Consider the following 23,096-nt stretch of genomic DNA (forward strand, 5'->3'; position numbering starts at 1 on the left):
TCACACCATTTTTAAAATAAATGAATCAAGTACAAAGGTATCAGTCAATGATATCTCTACTATCTCCCAAAAATTCACTGGTCTTGTAGTAGAGCATTATCATAAATGTGGATTTTCCCAGACATATCCCTATTTTTCTGTCCAGAAATGTTATCTGGGAGGATTTTGAGAAGTCAGAGGTCTCCACAGTCTCTATACATCTAGTAGTACTAAAAGTTCTGGTAGTATGAAGTGCCACTAAAAGGTTTTTAAACATCTAAATATTCTAACTATTACCAGAATGTATATATACAAGAGCACCACTGGCTCTTTTTTTTAAAGTTTCCTTGCTGATCTGTTGATCTCTACATACTCAGTGTATCCACTTATATCAGAAAGGTTGGATACACTCAGCAAGACCAGAACGACTCAGGAAAATAATATGCGTTGAATGCACAGTAGCTTTCCCAGACTCTTGGAACACCTGTCCTATTGTACATACATCATTCTTGCTCCATCTAGAAAGATCCGAAATAAAAACAGTGTTACATAGCACCATCTTTGAAAAGACAGTTAACAAAGCGATCATTTGACGAGTTATTACCACTATCAGTAAAATTCCAGTATTTCACTTTTCTCTGCCTGCAATTTACTTTATACATAGACGGACAGATAGATGCCTCTAACATATGTATCCCATACCTGAAAGAGACATCCCTCTGAAGACTTGAGTTAATCAGGCCATTTAATAAAAGTGGGTAGCTTTATATCATGGTATGTTCCCTCAGTCCTGTTGCTATTGCACACTTCCCTGAGAGGACAGCTACCTGCAGTTAGCTTTGCAGGGGCTCCATCCCTTGTTGAACACAAAAGCATCACACAAAGGATCTCAATCTCCTCAGCTCCTCCTAAATTGTTGTTTCCTAACCTTGCCCTTGACTTATATCTACAAGCTCCATCTCATTCATAGAATGGATCAACACTCATTCAGCAGCACATCTTAAACTTGTTGCATGAGATTTATCTCTAGAAGCTGCGCAAGAGACATCTAGCTTTAGACAGCACTATAAAAAACAAGTATTCTTTATCCTGAGAGTATTACTGTGTGGTAACTATCACAAACAGGTTCATAAAGTACCTTAACTGCCCTAACTTTATTGTTCATTTTATTTATTTAAATGAATTTTTACAAGCTTTATATACATCAAGTTACAGAAGTCCGGCAAAGTCTATTCTGCTTTTGTCATTAAACAGCAATGAAACGCAGCTCCGCATTTCACCTTAGTGAAATGTGATCACAACAGCTAAGTGGGAAGATGAGGGAAGTCACATCACAGACTGAGGGACTACTGCTGGAAGGCTGAATGCAAAAGGGCTCAAGGAACAGACTGTTCAAATGATCAAGTGTTAGCCACTAGATGGCTCACATATTCCTCATCAAGTAAACAAAAGTAGAAATATCTGACCCAGCAACTATGGAAATAAAAATCTGTAACGAAAAACTTCACCAAAAGATAACACTCAGAATTAGCCATGACCATACAGATTTCTGCTACCATAAACACTGAAAAATATCACACTGGAATTCACACAGCTCCTAGTCTTGATCCCTACCTAGTCCTTGAACTTGTCTCAACTCATAATTTGAGCAATGAGGCACTATGCAAGAGGACCAGAAGTTTTTCATGTTTTTTTTTTTTATTAAAAATGTTTAATCTCCTTAGGAGTCATCCTCTCATTCTTCAAGACACTCGTGAATAGTCCTTCTTTCACTGAAGTCAGTGAAATCAACTATTGATTTGAATAAGGCATTATGTACACCACAGATACTGTGACTTCTAATGTTTTTGTTTATATAGCTTCACAGAATACTACATAGTAGTATTTTCTGTTTTCAGAAATATGACATTTTATTTCTTCTACTTTTTTGTGTTTTTTCAGAAATTGCCTTTTATTTGAAAAGGTAAAACTAAAAGATGTAAAAATGGCAATGTTAGGAGACCTTCAAATAAATTCCTTGCAGAAACACAGATATATTCATACAGGCCAACACCATCTGATATATACAAAACTATATACCTATATTAATTTAAATACATGTGAAAAAAGAAACAGCATTACATTGTTATTTAAACCTGGCCAGTGCTATAGTTGATCTTTTTGGTTTTTTTAGATAGGATTTTATTCCTATCTACATGATCATCTTGGAAAGCATGTGCACTTAGCAGTAGTGGACTAAACCATATGGAAACAGAATTCCTGTGAAAGTAGTGTCCTGTGTGCAAGCTGGGTTTTCACATCACTTCCATGTGCACACTTCCTTTCACTTAAAACTAACACTAAAAACTTAAAATGACTGTAATGATCTACAGAAAAATCTTTTTTACCATGTGATCCAAACAATATAACCATTGTAGATTGCTATATTATTTGACTACAAGGATAAAAGAATATGAAAATAATTGGCATTTTTTTAAATTATTGTCATTCATTGCATATCACAACATAACACTCCAATATATATACAAAATGCTAAAAGATAATCATAGTTTTTATTATAAGCAACATTCACATGACATTACAAAACCCTAATATTTACAATGAACTCTTTTCCCCAGTATTTACCTCTTCTAACAAGAGCTGATTAAAAACTGTCCCAGAAGCCACAACAATTTTTGAATATCGTGTCACCACTCAGCATCATGACTATGAAAATTACTACTATTGCAAAGTACGCATCCTGCTTAAATGTAAAATATTGCCTTCATTAAGAAACTCATTAAGAAATTAAATTATGTAGAGCTTTACCAAATTAATTAACTGTATTTTGTGGGTCATCAGATAACTTTTCCATTTTGTCAAAGACCTATTGCTCTTAAAATGGGATGCTATAATTAGTATATTATTGACAGAAATAGATCCTCAGACTACCAATATTCTACCAAATCATGCTCTTATACTATGTGAAACAGAACTTTAATTCTCAAATATCTTTTGTGTAATTATCTTGTTGAACTTCTATACTGAAGAAAATGATAGGAACTGGTTAGTTACCAGTTGCTAAACATGCAACAGCAAATGTAGCCTACAAAATCTCTCTCTCTCTCTCTCTCACACACACACACACAAATCAATATATCAATTAATTGGATCAATATAAAAATGATATATCAGAAACATCAATCAAATCTTAGATATATCAACATATCCCCAAGAAAACAAAGGAAAAGACAAAACTAATTCTTCAGCCCCTTTTAACTAGCTCAAGAGTAAATATTTAAAAATTTTGAACTTTGTTTACACTGAGTCAATACTGAAAATAAATGTAAGTTCAAATAGATGGAAGGTCTTAATTTTGTAATATATTAATAATTTTACTAAGTATTATCGATCACTATTAACATCTTCCTGAATCGTTGATTCTACAAAGTGATTCCGCCAACAAGGCCAGAAAAATATCCCAAGAATTTATTTCTCAAAAGTCTACCTAAAATAATATTCTTCAAGGATCCAGATATGACAACACACTATGAATGTGTAAGTCAAGAAGGACTGCACACCCTCATCATATTCTCCATGTCATTTAGAGTTAAGAGTTCAAGAACATTTGTTTTACCAAAGGTTGTTAGTGTTAAAGTTTCAAGGCCATTTCACCACTGTCAAAATACTGACTCTTCTTATTTTTATCTTTATTAAAGGAATTTCATTTCAACAGTGCAACTTCCTCCATATCATTCAGCATTTTCATAAAATCAAAGTATTTCAACCTCATTCCATGAAAAAATGACGATCCAAATCACTCCGTTGCTTTTAAAGTGTTGGTCACACACAAAATTCACCATCCCCCAGTTATTCCTGCAGTTAGCTTTACTGAAATAAACCTACTGATTCAAGGACAGCTGTACTAGAGCCATGTTGTGATACCTACCACTATAGCTTTGTTACATCACTGTAATATAAATGTAAATTTGTAAGTGGGATCTTGATTTGAAAGGGGCAAAACTGAAAACCGTAAGAAAATAGTTCATGGTATAAAGTGAACTGAAGAAACAGTAATCAGCTGCAGATTTTCCAGCCTCATAATTAGAAAAGAGTGGGAGAAAAGGGAAGTACATCTGCTGTGTGCTGGAAAGAAAAGCAGGGAACAAAGACCTACTAGGCATAGGACTATAATCTAAATACATATTTTATCTTTGTTTTTGTTTTTGATGCTGTTGCTGTTGTTCTGATAAAGGTAAAATAAGTAACAGGAACAAGGGAAATCAAACAGAAATCAAAACGATCAAACTGAGTTGGATGCAAAACCAAATGAATTTATTGCACTCCATGGGGAAGGGAGATAAAGTTCTTTTGTATTTCTGGATTTAATTTCTCAAGAAATCACAGATTCAGTAGCAAACTGTGGATGCTACTGTGAAAGTCTGGAATCATAAATACTGTAAGTTACTGTAAATAAAGTGCTTTTAAGTACTGCCTGTACTTAAAAGGAATGAAAAGGCATTCAGAGTAACTATAGCCCTTTTGGTTTAAAGTGCCAGCATGCATCGCTTCAGATCACATTTTAGAGTTAAAATACTTTAAGATAGAAGTGACTAGAAAACATAAAAAACCAAATTTGGCTTGATCAAAACACATCAAACTAGACAATGAGAAAGTACTTATTTGTTACATATGAGAAGTGGAGGATTTTGAGCACTAGAGCGACAGAAATGAAATGAAAATTTCCAGTTCAACAGCAAGGTCCAGCACTTAGGGACTAATAAGAATCTCTACAATAAAATGGAAGCCCTTCAGCTGGATAAAAACTGAAGAAAAGAAAGAAAAATCAATCACTATGATCAAGACGATTATCAGCAAATAGTATGATACAGTTGGAAGAAAACTGAATTCAAGTCTAGGTCACATACAGCAAGCTATTTCCAGAAGATGCCTTTGTACAAGAGACCTCAGCTGGCATACAATGCATAACTCTCTTCACCCACATTCAGAAGCAATAAATGCAAACTGGGACACAGAGAGAGAAGAGCTATGAGACAAAAATGGACCAAACCCCTGTACTTGCAAATCAAGACTAAATAGGTGACAGGAGTTTACATGACAGAAATGAAAGCTGTGAAAAGACAAACTTGCTCTACATTAATGTACCAGGAAGATAAACACTAAGGAGAAATAAAATCTACTTAACAATTATTGGCGTGCTGTAACTAATGAGTATAAATTAGTTATAAATAAACGTAGACTGAAAAGAGAGTATTTCTAACCATCACAAGAATGATATAATGGAATAACCTGCCCCTAGCAGTAGTGCAAACAAAACATATAATCATTTATACTTATTTCAGTGTAAATCAGTTAAGAAATTACACAACAGTGCAAAATTTTCAAACTATACTGTTGTAAATTCATTGTATCAAGCACAATAAATGTTACTTACTACTTAGTATACTTTGATTAGGAGATCCAAGAAAACTTGGCGAAAATTTTGAAAAAGAAGTTCAGAAACTAATTTGTTTCCATTATCAGACACAATTCGCCCTTGCAAATAGGGAAGGAGAATTCTGTTAGAAAGGAATATTTAGATTTTCATTTTTTAATAAGTATTATATAAAGTAAAGTAAGCTTTATGTTTTATATAAAAAACAGAGTTTCCAGCCATTTGGCTTACTGGGCTGTCTGCAAAAAATACAGTTACTCTGTACAACTACATATGCAATGTATAACAAGGATTACCATCCTTCCAGCACTGTTGTCATCTTTCTTGTGTCCAGCTTTTTGCTCTGGAACTCCTGCTTCCTGTGCACTCTGTTCAGTGAAAGCTAAAGCATATTTCTTTTTAATGAAGTAATTCTGTTACTTTTACCTTGGCAAAGGATGTATTCCTAAATGTGGCCAAAAGGCCACTACAATAGTTAAAACAACAGACCGGTCTGTCCATGTCATCCTGCTGTTGAAATATGCATAGATATAAAAATATTTTAAAGTAAACCTAATGTAGAAAGGAAGAAGGTAAATTAGTCTTCTTATCAGTCTGAGCATGTAACCTTTTATTTTTTAGATGCCTTCTAACTTTATACGCAGCAGTAGTTACAATTCAGTTTTTCAAGTGAAAAAAGGTAGAAGGACTGAATTCACTTGTATATCAGTTTTGTACATATTTTTGGTGAACAGAGCTGGGTAAACAGTACAAAATATAACAGAAGCTACAAATGAATTAGCTTTGGTTCTGTTTGTACCACTTTGGTATTCACTTTGAGTAAGCCTTCAAGTGATAGAAATTATGGAAATGTTCCAGTGAATGTTAAGCTTGCATACTTACACAGCTATATTTTCTTTCTTCTACTGCTGTAGCCCATGAAAGTAAACAGGCCCATGTTAGATAAAAGGTTAATTCACATAGACAATGCTTGAAAATTAATTTCTGCAGTTTTAGGTGGGCAGTAGTGTATCTTATTTCTTGGGTTAGTGACTGCCTTTTGTAATGTTATGTTTTTTTTTCTTTTTTTGTCTTCAAAGTTCAGTCATGTATCTTGACTAACACAGACATCAACCATACTTGCTGCAGCAGCTGAGAAATCACTAAAGGTAAAAATACTGTTGATAATGTCAATACTATTTACAGGAAAGATGAAATTCTACTGCCCCATCATTTACTGCTCCATCAAGTAGTATCTGCTATCTGACAATTATAGAGATGATGTGCTTGTACAAGACCAACTGAAATAACCTCTGAATCTTTCAAGCTATGTTTTAAAGTACTATTCACATTCTTACCATTACTGCACAATAATTCTTCCAGTAGTGATTTGAGAAAAATAGTGCACTTCTGAAGAAGCACAGCCACACACATTTTCTTCAATTTCCCGCCCATCATCTCAAATCGTAAATCCAGGAAAAAATGTAACAACACTGTTCTACATATCTGTATTTAGGCTTTCAGTTACATTAACATGTCTAGAAGTATTATCCGTAAGTCAGAGGCACTAGTAGGTATCAGAAGTGGCAAGTATTCCGACTCAGTGGAATAGAATTCAGAAAATTTGGATCACATGGCAATTCTGCTAGCTGAGCATAGTAGAGAATTTGTCTGAGATCTCCTGAGGAAAACTAATGCATGTGTTCTAGTATTTACAAATATAAACAAATACAAAATATATCGAGGGACGTAACTGATCTGCCGCTGACGAAAAATTATGCATCTATAACATGATTACTGTGAAGTTACATTCTGCTGATTTTTACTGCTCAGCAAAGCTCTGTCATTACTTTGTTCTTTTTTTTTCCCCTAAAATACTGTTAAAAGCATTATTTCTGCATTGATATTTTCTATTTTCTACACAGGATGTATCAAGTTTCTACTTTTTGTTTTAAAGTAGCAGCAAGAATATTGGATTATGATTCCTTTTCCCCCTTTTTTTCAGCGACATCTCTTGGTGCCAGCTAACGCTCTTCTCACTGCTGGTAGGAATATTTCCTACTAGTGTGCATTTATTTCCTATGTAGGTTGTTAGTATGTACCTCAAACAGCTTAAAATGCTAAAACAACGTGTCTTGTGTCATGCATGTCAAGGCTACTGTCTCTAAGTCAAGCGATACGGACTAACTTGTACCAACACTCCCAAACTGTCTGTAGGGTTTGGTGAGACACCGTATTTCCTCCACATGGGTTATTCTACCCTATACTTGGATTACTTTATTCACCCCACACTGGAGTCACAGTATGAATGAACATGTAGTTAATGTAAGTGACTAAAAGACTAGAATCCTGAAAAAAAAAACACGGAACAAGCTAATTTGACATCACTGACATACCCAGGATAATGTAACATCTCAACAAGTCCACATCATTTAAGCATTCATAGAAGCTAGACAAAGATTTGGACCTACCTCTTTCAATAAACACTACACATATATATTCAGCTATTCACAACTGGATTTTTCAGCTAACTGTAACAAGCTTATTGCCTAGAATTCCTATACAGGAGGTGGTGAGAAACAAATATATCCTTAGGATGATCCATTCTATCTAAAAGTCAGCACGTAACCCTTTACTCTTCAGAAATGCCTTCTTAATACAGAAGGCTAGAAATCTAACTAGTACAGTCTAGAAGCCTAGCTTTTAAAAACTCAAAGCTAGAAGAGGTAAATCTTACTCTCTATGTTAGTAAGAGTCATGATGGTAGAATACGTAAGAACAATCACTGAAATGCCCTTGGCATATTTCAAATGAGATAGCATATTGTCTGGATTCATCCAGAATCAAATACTTCTCCAACAAATCACTGATGATTCATTCAGAAAATATAAAAGCTTGCCAATGAAACTCTAAAAATTAGAAAAACAACTACATTCAGAGGTATTGTAATCACTCTGTGGATATTCTAGGAGGAAAAACAAAAGTTGAAGAAAAAGATGCTCAATATCTCCAAGTAAATTATTGACTGAATAATTCATTCAGCTCTAGAAACTTGGACAGATCCATGTTTTTGTTGCTGCAATGCTCTGGAAAAACTTGTCTCTACATAAAGTACCCCATGACTAGAGCTATGAACTAATTTATACTTACATCATACTTCATACTTCACCTATAAGATGCGTAGGAAGGTATCACTTGGAAACGGGTGTCTGTATACTTAACTGAAACTGTGGGAAAATGTAAGCTCAGTAATAAGCAAAGCAAGTCAGGTTTTTTAAGTAAATTTAGAAACTAGATTATGAATGTGATTGCCATTTCAGTCTCAATCTACATGAGATGAGTCTGATCAAATTAGGACTTTATAGTCAAGCAAACTTTGAGTCTAATTGGAGGAAAAAAAATACTTTTGGATAAAATCTTTGAAGTCAGCAATTATTTCTTGTTTTGCTTTAGCAGGCAGTGAATTTCTCTAGATACCTCATAGCATGTAGCAAAGGTTACTTTAAGCCAATCACAGCTCTTCCTCTCTCATTTTGGGCACACTCCACTACTTGCTTATTTGATTCACCTGTTAGCAAGTATATATTCCCACACTCTTAACTGTTCACAAAACTGAGCTGAGGTTCTGCCCAATACAGTATTATACAATTTTTACTGGGTCCAACTTGGGACCCAGTTTTTATTGGGTCCTAAAAAACTTGGGTCCAAACACAGAGAACAACCGAACAGCACAGTTTCTTTCAATACTGCTTCTCATCTGTGGATACTGGATTCTGTCCAATCTCCTCCACTGAAAACTGAAAAAGCTCTGAAGAGAGTCACAGTGAATTAAAATGAACAGGCTCCTGTGTCATTAACTGCTCTGTTTTAACTGCCTTAAATTTAAACTCATGTTTATGCTTGCATATAGTTTAATCTGCAAGTATACACAATAATTTGGGGCAAACAAAAAACCTAGTAAAGCAAAATTTGTACCATTAGATAGCTGGGCATGCAATTTAAAAACTTTTAGGTCTCTTTTCAGTACCTAACAGTATTTAATTTGTTCCTGTTACACAAATTGCTTAAGTGCTTAACTTGCTTAAGTGCTCAACTTGCATTAAGAAAACTATAAAATGTAAAGGTACCAATGCTTAAATGCTTTTCTAATTTAGGGAATTCATCACCATGTTCTAAATGTAAGGTTCTTAGGGAGAAGAATTTACATTTTCTGTTCTGTGTCGATTAAAACTATTTTCCTCATCAGCTGTTGGTTATTTTCTTTGCCAGAGGTTATTACTAGAGGTCACAGCATGATGGGCAATGTAATATATGAAGCAAAGTCAATCAGGTCAGTTTAAACAGTGGAAGAATGTATTTTGAATTAACATGGTTGACTCTGCTTGGAGTGGCCAAGGAAACACACACTTCCCTGCACCTGCAGAGCTGTGAGGGCAGTAACCTCTGTCTCATGGATGGTAGTAAGTAGCAGAAGAGAAGAGGATACAATGTCTTTAATAAGAACAGCTAGATCTGTCCACAGACCAATTTGAACATTTACATCAGTCCCAAACAGGCAAGAACTTAGTTACTTAGATTTTTCACGTTCCATAACTCTATTTTACCAAAATCTGTGAAGCATAGAAAAAATACATACAAACTGTCCATTTGCAAATATTTTAGAAAATTTTAAAAATGAGACCTTCCATCTGCAGTTTTAGAATATTAAAATTCTGTATTGATGAAATGGAAAAATTGTTTACAGTAACTGTGGTATTCACAATGCTGGTAAAGACAAAGTTAAAAGTTCACACTATGTATAGAAAGTTCAGAAAATAGAAAGTTCAGAGAAATGTAGACTAAAGGTTCTCAAAACTATACAAACATATGCCTTCCAAAATTATATCAGAACACCTTGAAAGTAAAAATAAAAAACCCTCACAAAACAAAAAACACATATCCAAAGCACTCATGTATTTCACTGGGACTCCAGTACATTAGAGATGTCCTGATGTAGAAAAAAACCCATGGCTCCATGTTCACATAACCACTATGCCAGTATATTATGATTGCAAGTTATCAACTTCTTCAAGATAGAAATTAGTCCTTTCAAGCTAGAAATCAGTCTTGGCTGGGTTTAGGGAGTTCTTTTTGTTTGTTTCCTTTTTATTTTGTTCCCTAAAATGCCCAGGGCACTTTAGGTTGCAATAAAAATAAATAAATGAAAATTATACTTTCTAAAGAGTAGTCCCTAGTGAGGAAAGCATTACAACCTCTTGCCACATACACTGACAGTGTCTCTCTTCTCACTAATAATAGTGCTGGCAGAATGTCACCTCTTCACCTCTATTCCAGAAAGTTGGCTATAATATCAATCTCCTTTCTCTCTGTCCTTCTATTAATACCACCACATGCATCTTCTAGTTGCCAAACAATCACTACCACTATCAGAAAAAGAATGACAGAATGGCTGGATCATACCAGGTATCAGCTCAACAACTGATATCTATTTAATCTTTCTTCATGCTACCCTCAAAGAATCAGAAATCGTTTCTCCTGCTCTCATAGACTGAAAAGCAGATAAAAATGTTGAGGACACTGAAACTTCTAGCTTCCTTTTATTTGGGAAAAACAGAAGATTAATCTTTCTCCTTTCGTTTCTGTTTCCTCCCTGCCCCATCCACCTTCACTAAAACAGCTGTTTTCTGGCATTTGCCAAACTTATTCCAAACGTCTCAGAAGGTGCTATCTACTTTAGTGTTAATACTACACACCGCATGGACAAATCCAATGTCCCTCCTTACGCATCTGCCCAGTGGAAGCGCCTCATTTTCACCTGTGTGAAGTTTTATGATAGAAGATGTTTTAGTAGAAAGGTAAATTCAGTTTAGTGTTCTCAACCCCAGCATAAAATGACTCCTACTTTTCTGCTCCTTCAGGAATTACGATTCTACTAACAAAGATCTAGGTACAGTACGCATTACGTGAGTAGGAAAACAAACCTGAACATAATGGCACTTTCTGAGGAGAAAATACATTGTGAAAGATATGTGTTTTTTTAATTCATGACAGTGACAGAGAATAAGCTAGTCCATTGAACTTGCTGCTAGAAAAATACTCAACTTATTTCCAGCTGTACAGACAAAGAACTTAAGAGTCCTGATTTCAGGTCATATAAAAGACAATACAGCCAATCCAATTCAGGCACAACACAGAAATAATCTGGGTAAAGTTCTAGTCTCCTCAGTGCCAGATAGTGTTTTCACACTGACTTCAGCAGAAAGAGTTTCACCATTGAAACTTGAGTTTCAAAGCCTGTTAGAAAAAAATTCTGTCAGCTGTATTTATAGAAAAATAATTTATTGAAAAATTTTAAAATTATTTTTGACAAATTCTAGGTATAAGCATCAGGCTAAGTTGCATTACACATGATGAGCCAATCTGTCTGTGTTAGAAACTGCTGAGAAGAAATTTCCAGAGTAGATCATTATAGCCTTGTTTCTGCAGAGCCGAAGTAACTAACAAGAAGTAAAGAATATGCCCTCAAAAAGGTTTTATCTATTTTATAAAAAATTATATAAAACAGCAGTTATTATGCTCAGACAATCACCAGAAACACTAGTTATATAAAAATATAATTGGAAAGATGTATATAGATTTAAATCCGGATTTAGCAGCTTAACCATTGCTACTTGGAAAGAGTCAATTTTTTTTTTTCATGAATTTTGCAAAACAAATCTGCTAAGGATATTTACTATCACTTAGTAAAGATCTTACTGTTTCTTAGTACTATACTATTACTTAGTTCTTTTCTACCAGCTGCTTCCATTTTGACTTTAGTTGGAACATTTATACTTCTAGTGTAGAAGACTTATTCCTCTTCACAGTCCTCTACCACTTCAAAGTCTATTCTTTCCCCATATATTGGAAAGAGAAAGATAATTAATTTCCAAAAAGCTATTCATAATCAGTAGCTGAAGAGAACACAAAACACAACCTTTTAATTCTTACAAGTAATCAGCAAATATATCTCATCCAACATGAGTAAATTCAATTCTAGAAACATATGAAATCTATACCAATGCATGCGCATACAAATGGCTTTTGCTTTACAATTAGGCTTGAAAATGTCAAAGAAAAATTCAAAAGACCTGCTAGTTCACATCTGATGCCCAATGTAGCCATGATCTAAAAAGTCTATACTAAGAAAGAGAAAAACACATGTTTGTATGCTACTAAACACTTTAAACTAGAATTCCTATTAAAAGGCTGAGAACAATATTAGCACAAATCCCATCTCATTTTTACTAGTTTACACATCTGCACCTAATTTTGCTTTACATCAGTAGGAATACAATCAGCATCAGGTCTTATTACCAGACCTACCATTAAAATCACTAATGAATGCTTTTCTACCAAACAGAACCAAGTATGGTTCCCATTTAGCAAGTTTCCAATTAAACATGTATCAGAGAATCTAATGAAAACAATGATCTAGTAGTTACTGCTGCAACTATATACTGAAAAAAATATCTTTGGAACTTACTTCACTTTCAAAGATGGCTATATTTGAAATGTAAAGGTCATTTTCAACTGGTTACAAAAACATTTTGTTTAAATCTAAGACTGTTATCATTCATTAAAAAACATGAGAACAACATCTTTTTTGCATTTGTAGCACTTCAAATCCACTTCCATCTTACGTGGAGAGACATAGAGTGCACAGACACTACAAAACAGTCATACTGTTTTTCCCAATAGCATCAGTATCTCACTCATTTATTCTGATGGGTTTTATCATGTTAGCTGGTATCTCAAGGGCAGCGGTAGACCTGTTTCTGGAAGTCTCACATATTTTTAAAAACAAAACACATTGAGATAGAAGATAAGGAGCTCTGACAGGCTTCCAAAGCATTACTGTAATGCAAATACAAATAACTGTTTTCAAAAGCAGGCATGGATTTACCACAGGAGCCCAGGGGGTTGTACCTCATTCTCCATCTGCAATCTTGAAAAATCATGTGGAATACTTACTAAAGCATGATAGTGCACCTTTCCATGTTCCTACACCTGGAATAACAATCTAAAGCACAGTACATCTATTAAATAGCCTTGTTTAAAATCGTTAGCTACTGTCTTACAGGCTGCGTGAATTATGTCAGTTCCTTTCTATGATCATATCTTGCCTTCTTCTTTACAGTAGAATATTTTTAGGTAGTTCCTTGTAACCACTTTTGCTTTGCTTTATTTATAACATGGTCCTTATATTTATATATAGATAATAAAATGTTATCATAATGAATAAATTAGAACACTTCTACTTGTGAGTTAGTAAGGCTGCACAGACTACATTTTCATGGCAATCTTTTTAAAACAGTCTAAGGAGAAAATATTTACATGAGTGAAGACCTACTTAAAGCAAAACAGAAATCTAAAAAGTAGAAATTCTTACCCTAAAAAACTCTTTAGTGGAGCCAGAATCTAATGTTCCATAAGCAATTTCTGTCTGCTTGGAAAGATCCTCTGCACTTTCAATGGGAGACACCATCCTCTCAACCGTCAGGAAGGCAGCTAAGTTAGCCGTGTAGGATGAGATTATGATCAGGGTAAAGAACCACCACACACCTCCAACAATGCGCCCAGACAGGGATCTAATAACAAGTATGAAATGGATTTGTAAAGTGAAATGAAAGTCCTAAAAAGGAACACATGTTATCAGTTTTATGCATATGATGAATTATACAAGAGGGAAGTATTTCAGGTTATCTTGCAGTGCAGCTCTGCATACTAATTGCATGGAAAGTCAACCCATTCTACAGTTCTGCAGGGTAAGAAAGTAAACTCTACTACATCTCACGGATTTTGCTGAAATCCAGAGTCCAAAGTTTACTTTAGGGAAAATTCAAATGCTTCAGTTCTTCAAAGTTCTGAACACCCTGAAATGAGAGCACTCCTATCATAGTGTGCTATATTAACACATACGCCTGTCACACCCTTCGATGTGAATGTGTGACAATATAAAGAGAATCAAACAAAATCAGTGAAACATTTCTTTCAGATAAACCAGTATGCACTTGAAAATTAAGTGTCTTTGGATTGCTTGTTTTGCTAAGACACTCAAACAAAGACTGATTTTCACAAAATAATGTTTTGTACTGCTGTGGACGTTCTATACTGAGGAATAAATAGCATTATTTGCAATAAAAACTGCCCCAGTGAATATCCATGAACAAATAAAAATGCACACAATTTTTGGAAGATACAAGCACTTAATAAACTGACAACTACACATGAAACAATCAAATTGGTAATACAGAAAAATGGTGGAGAAAGTATATTTTTAAATAATAATATGATGCTTTAACTGCAGCAGGTGGGCTGTTATGGATCTTTGCTTTGCATCTCCTGCTTAAGAAGAGAGAAAAAAAAGACAACTCAAGAAAATATATAAAACAGTATAGAGCACATGAGAAATTCAATAATTTTCAATACTGAAAAAGTAACAGAAAAACATTATTGATACTGCCACCACTGTCAGATTTGTCTTTGTTTAAAGATCCTTTAAACTTTGTAATTACTTACTACTTTGCTTCCAGACAGGACACTATAGGAAGGAGTACATACTCTTTGGAGATGTGCTTAGTTCTTTGGCACAAATCTGCACATAGCTGAAAATCTATACTAAGGAATTGCGGTAGCTTAGGTATATCCTGACGTGTCTCTTCTATCTACTAAATAAACAAATTACAAATCACTCACCCAGCCCAATTCACACTACTGTGAATGAGACTTTCAAACTAGTTTTGATGAGATAGATAGATAGATATCACTATATCTACATATTTTTTAAAGTATTCTTTAATTTTAAACACTTAAGATATTTAGGTAAAGCTGATGTATTAACCTGGGAACAGAAACAAATGGAACCAATTCTATACAAATCATTTTTGTTGACTGTTATTGAGAAAAATCTCCACGGTATTTGAGATATGGAAAGATCTATTCCATCCCACAACAAACTCACTAATTCACTCTACTACATAAAAATCAATGGTCAGATATGGTCCAGATTATGTTATTAAAAAGGACCATAGACAGGAACTTATTTCCTGTTCTTTCTAGATTGAAATATATTCTGTAAACATATTTTTAGTCACCTTTGAAAGAATATATACTTACATTGGTATGGAGGTTACCTGAGTACACAATAAGTACATTCTACTACTAAAAGACTGAATTTTATAATAAACATATTTGCACAGTAAAATCTGTGACAATGTGTATTCGATAATATCAGTGCTGATTTTATGGTATTTCATTTGTATTGAAAACCTCCAATACAATTCATAATCTGCAAAAGTGCATGATCTATCCACAAGCAAAACTGGTACTAACTTTATGAAAAGGAAGTAAGCTTAACACCAGCAGAGACATTATGCTCCTACATGACATCTTGCAAGCAAAACCTTTTTAGGTGCTACTCATGCTCAGAATTTTCCTGTAAGGTCTGTTCCAGTTAAATAAATCATTACACTTTTTACATACATTTTGAAAAATTTCTAAAGATGGAGAGTAGCTATTATATGATGATAAGAACCCACATCTGTACAAGCACCTCATACATCAGATCATTAAATACTAAAATAACCCTTTGTGTGTACAAATACCTAAATTTGTGCAACACCTTTTATACTTACACAGGAAGCATAGAGCAGTTCTTAAGAGTATACTCATATCTCAAAAAATGCCAAGGGAATTTTGCTGGATTTTGCCTCCTTTTGCTATCACTCTTTCAATGTCACCTATTCTGGCATCACTGGGAATGTTATGTAGACTGCTTTCTAGACAGTCTAATCTTACTCAGAGCTACTTCCATTTCAGAGTCAGGAAGTCTTGGCACTTGTTTACTCTAGACTTCTTAGTTGTCCCCACTTTTGTAATACAAATGGTAGCAGTAATGGTGTGAAATATTTCATAAATGTATTTTGCTAATATCTCAAGAGATTCCTTTTCACAGTCACTATAATTCATTTGCAGTTAGTTAAGATACACAGTGATAAGTTTAGTATAAGAACAAAAATAACTGAAGTGTTTTCAGTCTTTTACATTTTTATAATAAACAAAAATAACACACATGGTTGGATCAAAAAAAAAAGTGCTGTTAAATATTTCACTGACACTTAATCTGCCACTTTAATCTCCAGGATAATTCGAGTTTCAGGTACCTTCTATGATGGTAATTTACTATCATTACTCTTATATCACCTTTCAAATATCAAAACAGCACACAGTAAGTGTCATGCTTTAATGGCCAGCAAAATGAAAAAAAAAGTACGTAATCATTATTCTACTGTGACCTCGATTCAATAAAAATAATTTTGTAGCTAAAGGAGGACTTTGCTGACAACTAAACTTTTGATGTGTTTAATCAATAAAAAAACACATTAACACAGCTTCTCATTACCCGAAACAATTTGAACTCTCCACATTGTCTCATTTCTCATACACATGTGCCAAAATCTATTGCACTCTTCATCATAAAGGCAGCTATGCTTTACTGTGCAAGTTCCATGGAAACATACAAACTCTCGTAGAACAAATGCTCTGCAATTTTCATAGCAGAACAACTTGAAAACCTATTCTTGTCCTTTGGGTTACAAGATGCAGACATTAGAAAAGCTCTCTTCATGTGATTTATTCATGCATTTTGCAGGATAACCACTCTACTCACTAGAAATTGACCTGCTCCCTATCTTACTTTGAGATGTGTAGAAAAAAGTTAACTAACTTCGTTTAATCAGGAAATTCTTCTGATTTGATTTCCTTAGACCCAACTGCCCTATTTCAGTTGTTACTATAGTTCCCTCAAACAGTGAGCAGTTACCTACCTACCTACTTACCACTTTGCTGAATCAAGGCTAGAAATACTTGCACACAAGGGAAATAGAATATTTAATGAGCTGCAAAGAAATTAACCAAAGTGCTTTACAGTTGTCCCTAATAAAGTAGGTGAAAATCCCTCAAGGAATGATGCATGAATAAATTGGACCTTTAAATTCATTTTAGCAATTTACTTTATGACTTTTATAAAACTAGGCCATAGAAAAACAGCAGCGTTTTGCCAATATTCACAAGAAATTAGAGCCATCACATTACTTCTATTTCAGTTCAAGGCTCTCCTGTAGAAAAGAGCGGGTTAATAATTGGATATTATTTTATGTAGTGAGTTTTGGAGAGTATATGCTATTTGTGTAGCTCATGAGCAGTGTGTTACCCTTTTTTCCCATTACAGTTGTTGTAAAATATATGCACTGTCAACTGTAAAATGGGAATATGCAGCAAAAACACGGTACCCCTCCAAGAAGGCATGGAATGACTGGAACCTTGTGCATTTTACAGTCTGTACATGATGCATATAGGTTCACCTGGCAAACGTATGATCGATGTTAAGGTAATATCGATCAAATACATCACTACCCTATGTCAGCGACAACTGCTTTTATTGCAGGGACTTCTGTGATTTTGGGGAGAAAAAAAACCACAGCAACTCATTTCATCCTGAAAGTGAAAATATATGCACCATGAACCTCTGGCTGAGACCAAAAATGCACAAAGTTGAAATGGGCGAGTAACCAACCTTGGCGAAATATCGCATCCTTGCTGCATAAAGGCACCCAGGGAAAACCAGAGACTATTAAAAATCCCAAATTCATTAGTTGATTCGTTAGTTTGTGTTTCTCTTCCATCTTCAAATTCCTCAGTGTGCCATTCGTATGGGCTAAATCTGCTGACCAGGAATAAAACTACACTGACCCCAATGTAGGCAAAAACAATGCACATCCAGATTTCATATGCTAAGGGATCAAGAAACGAAAACACTCCTGGCTTGGACTTCTGAGGCTTCTTGATCATTATTGATATCCCCAGGCTCATAAATGGCTTTGAGAAGTCAATCACCTCTTCTCTCACCAATGTTATTGTTAACGGAGCAATTGCAATATCGGCTTTCTGTAAAGGGAAAAAAGCAAAGTAATAACAACTGATAAAATAATCAGAGCAAAGAATGGTTTCATTCCTATTGTATTTCACAAATGAAAAACAGGACAACAGAGATGCTGGCAATAGTCATTTCGCCAAGACTGCATTATGGAGAATTTGAGGAATTTTTAGCTGAAACTCTTTTTTTCTGAAATACATATAAATATGGTTGGCTTATTCCAAGCTTCCCTTTTTATACACAATCCTTTCAGAGTACATGATATTTAGAAGTGTTTGTAAAGCATATTGCCTTTCATCTGGACAGACAGATGAAATATGCATTCTTTTTCCTGCAGCTTACTTTGCATTTAAAATTGAATTCTAAGTTTTTCTTTTAATATTTCTTCACACCAAAACAAGTTATTAATCCTCCACAAAGGAATTATATGAGGTTCCTCCAATCTAGAGAGAAAATTAGAGCAAATCCCACTACTTCCATGAGTCATTTTTAATGGCTTTATTGCAAAAAATACTCTTACCCCATAAACAAGTTCTCCAACCATTCCATTCCAGATTTTCGTGTCTGCGTCCCTGGCCCCATACTTGCCATCCCCAACAATTGTGAGCTTATATTTGAATCCACAGTGTTTAGCAATTTCTGTAGCTAAATCCACACAGTAGCCCTCATATCGATCGTTTCCTTCAAGCATTTCATGATTTTTCTTCATCATGACGTATGGGGACTCCTGCACAGAAAGAACTTGCCTTAGCTACTTGGTAAAGAGACAGCCATATCAGCTGTGTACTTCATAGGTGAGTGTGTTACCTTTTATACATGAAAAAAAGAGCAAATATAACATCTGAAACATACGTTCTATAGTTTATTATATATGTTAGCTGTAAATTATTTGACATGTCCTGTAAAACATTTAAAAATACGTTTGCCACAATCATGTAGAAATATCAATACTTACAGGTTAATAACGACCATGAATGTTTACAGGATTTATGCATTCAGAAAAGAGAGAATAAGTTCCAAAATCTGTTTCTTTCTCTCTTACAGTTTGGATGGAAGAAGGCAAAAATATTTAGTTCCACTGTTGTTGTCTTAACACAAGAAATTTGTTTCCTACTCCAAAACCACATCCCTCCCTGCAAAGACATTTCAGACTCTCCAGGCTATACTTTATTAAATTACTACATAGAAAAAAAAAAAAGATAAGATATCTATAACTATGCAGTAAATTTCTATCGGCAGCACAACCAGTGATGAGTCATAAGTCATACTACAGGAATGTATCTTCTCTTCACTCAATTGTTATCCAACTATCCCTGCAGCCAGTGAAATCTCTATACTAGATTGTGACCTATGCAAAGTGATGAAAAAGCCATCTAAATAAAAAAGAAATGCTGCTCTATAATAGTACATGACATTATTCTCTAAATTACTAGAATATGACTTTTAATGTTTTATTTTTACACTTTTGGAGAGAAGTTCACTGTAGCTCCAATTCTGAAGTGAAGAACCAGCCTTTTTCCTGTTCGGCAAAATCCACTCTCGAATAAGCATAACTGGTTAAACAGTAACGCTGTGGTTCTGCCATTCAGATAGTGCTCTTCTTTGAAAGCAGGTATTTTCTTGCCTAAAATATTTAGCTTTCTAGGATGCTCACTTCCCAGTCAATGACCACTTGTTTTCTACAGAACAAAATCGCATACTTAATCACATGTATTTCCTTAATTTCCCAAAATTTTATTCACATACCATAATTAGTAATGCATCACTACCTCAAGAAATAAAAAGACAGCATATTTAAACTAATATAATGAGGAGAAACACATCATTGTTGTCTTCTGACAAAATATGAGGTTAATTACCAAAATAGTGGTGACAATAATAGTCTTATTCTCTAGTCCTGAAGATTCATTTCCAAGAGGGCCATCAAGAGGATTCACAACCATTTTGTCCACTTCACTCCAATATCCAATCTAAAAAGATTTTACAGGATGCACAGACACTGGTGAACATGAACTTTCATATAAAAGGTAAACCATATTGTTATTACGCTCTTGATATGTACCTACAGAAAACTATTTCAGCTATGGATTTACCAGTCTAAATACCTATACATTACATAATTAAAAAGATCGAGTAAGAAGTAATAACACTGAAATAATAACATTTGTCTATTTTGTCTAATACAAGTGTACCATTTTCATTCATATACTAACAGTTTTTTCATATGAACATCACACACGACAGAATTAAGAGAGTTATGAAATACTCCAGATTAGGAAGACATGAGAAACTGGCTTTTCCTGAAAGGTTTGGGATTAGAGCAGAAAGATAATCACACTTAAGAAAACACCAGTGAAAAGCTGTATTTTGCATTTGTCATTCATAAGGACATTGTTAACTTTTCCTCAATTACTGTCTGACATTTAGCAATTCAGATCAGAAATCGACAGAACTGAAAGGAAAAGTACTCATCAGAAATAAACTCTCATATTTACTAGAAACAAATAGCATATATTTTTACTTTCTTCAGCAAACCCATCATAAAATACACCTATCAATATTTATTATCACAACTCACTCTTTAATTATTTGCAGTATTTCATTACCTACCTTAACACGTTGCTTAGCATGGTAAAACCTTTAAAAACACTCAGAATTCAAATTACCTTCCGAGGACCAGTACTTTTGAGCTCCATGACGTTTATTGTAAAATTGATTCTCTTTCCATTCTGATCAAACTTTATGTTCCCTGTTAGACCTTCCACCTGAACCTATACAGATGAAGATGAAAGCAGTAACAGAATCAATTTTATTCCTTTTTACAAAAAGTATTTTGTATTTCTATAAGCAAATATTAATTTGTCAAAAGCATTCAGTCTCAATTCTTTTTCATACCAAATAGTTTATCTCACTAAGGAGACACATTTCTGAGGAGTTAATTTCCACATTAATCGCAGTAAGATCCAGGTTAGGAGACTGGAATGTCCTTTTCAAGCATTTACAGAGCATTTCACACATGCACTTATCCCAATATTCATTCTATGGAGGCTACCTGTTTCAATGCCCTTTCTATTTCTACACCATGACCCCAGGGTACAGCTGGATTTGCAAGACAATCTCCAGCATTTCCTCTTCTGGAAATCTCAATCCTCTGTTTACGCAAATTACGGAAGGCTTCTGTCATCACTTGAACAGCATCATAGGTGAGAGCTGACGTATACTGAAAAGGAGTGAAGAGAATTCAGTATAAAGAATAGTTACAGCCTCACTACTCCATTACTGCCTTATTAATTCATTAAATACAGAAATGTATTAAAAATAAAGAGAACAGTAAAATATTCTTTAAATCATACCAATTTGTCTTTTGTTTTGAGACTACTACCCTCTCAGTGGAGTTCATGCAAATTAATGAAGTGTGTTCAGCATCAGGAGAGGACAGTGGTAAACTAAAATTGAAGTCTAAACTAAGAATTTATAGCTGTTTTCACAGTGTGATTTTCCTTCCTTTCTCACTACAACTGTGTAACACTTCTGTGTGTGCAGATACGGCTGGAATTCCATGGAGGTGAAAGGGGAGAAAGAAATCTTGTTTAATTTGAGTTAACATCTATGAATAAGAAAGTGAATTACATTCTTCATGAAAAGTGCAGCTCTATACAGATCAAAACCTATACTACTTCTCTGGATACCCACATCTCCTCACTCAAAAAATACATATTTGTGTATGTATACTCAACTTTTACCTGGTAAATATAAAAGCTCAATGATTTTCCAGTACACAATATCTTAACGGCACCCTGCAAAAGTAAGTTTTGAGCTGAAAAGTACGGAAGAAGTGGTGGTGCCCCAAAAGGATAATACAGACTGCAGTGGGGGGAGAAAGCTTCCCATGCTTCTAATCTGACACAGACTAAGGAGCTTTTAACTTTATAACTTTATAACTTTTGAGACATTGATGAAGAATCCAGCAACCACATGCATCCAAAGCTGGGGCTAAACAGTCACAAGCAGTTATCTTCAAAGACTGAAAAATCTTCCATTTTAACTAACTGAACAAAAACCACGTGTATGTACACTGAGGACTTTGTTGTAGGGGCTTTATGAGTCCAGAACATTGCAATAATGACAAATTTAAGGGCCGCTTTTGGGTATACGAGCCAGCCTATAACTACTTACAGCCTTATGAATGAATGCAACAATCCCTATGAAGGCTATTAGATGCTGAAAATATATACACCGTAACGCAGTGAGAAATGATGTATAGGCTCTTTGCTTCAATTGTTCAGACTTTAATGAGAATTTTAATTAGCTAGTTCAAGTCATGCAGAAGACTGCTGCAATTATAACTGAGGCAGGCTCCAGAATTGAGGTCATTTTTGTATGCAACCGTTAGACCTCAGAGAGGAAGAAAAGGAGGGTGGAACTCTTTCTCCAGATGTAGCTTCCTGGAAGATAAATTCCTTGATAAAATTCACATTAATCTCTGTTACTTCTACTGAAATCTTTAAGTAATCAGGACAACAGAAGAGGGAAGCAAAAGACTGACTGGAGTTGATATCACTGTCTACTACTAGAATAGCAGTGGTCACATTCTTGTTGGGGGTATGATTTTGGATTTGGAGGTGAGAAGAAGGTAATAGAGGGAAGAGAAAGGCTCCTGACTCATTTTTGTGAGACTGACTGGCAATACCACTTTTAGTGAAGCTCTTCAAAGCACAGAAATATGTT

At 34.6% G+C, this 23,096-nt stretch overlaps 1 protein-coding gene across 3 annotated transcripts in view; it reads right to left on the reverse strand.

The window, feature by feature from the left end:
- The window catches only part of GRIA2 (glutamate ionotropic receptor AMPA type subunit 2), a 90,478-nt gene that overhangs the window by 4,337 nt on the left and 63,045 nt on the right, over positions 1-23,096 (reverse strand). For all 3 annotated transcript variants that reach the window (XM_062574732.1, XM_062574731.1, XM_062574729.1), the window contains exons 7-12: positions 21,421-21,588; positions 21,035-21,139; positions 20,228-20,338; positions 18,889-19,095; positions 18,009-18,379; positions 13,824-14,022 (exon numbers count right to left, since the gene is read on the reverse strand). In XM_062574732.1, coding sequence (XP_062430716.1) covers positions 13,824-14,022; positions 18,009-18,379; positions 18,889-19,095; positions 20,228-20,338; positions 21,035-21,139; positions 21,421-21,588 — 1,161 coding nt within the window. The remainder of the gene's footprint in view (positions 1-13,823; positions 14,023-18,008; positions 18,380-18,888; positions 19,096-20,227; positions 20,339-21,034; positions 21,140-21,420; positions 21,589-23,096) is intronic.

This window comes from Rhea pennata, chromosome 4, assembly GCF_028389875.1.
Source record: "Rhea pennata isolate bPtePen1 chromosome 4, bPtePen1.pri, whole genome shotgun sequence".
Classification (NCBI taxonomy): domain Eukaryota; kingdom Metazoa; phylum Chordata; class Aves; order Rheiformes; family Rheidae; genus Rhea; species Rhea pennata.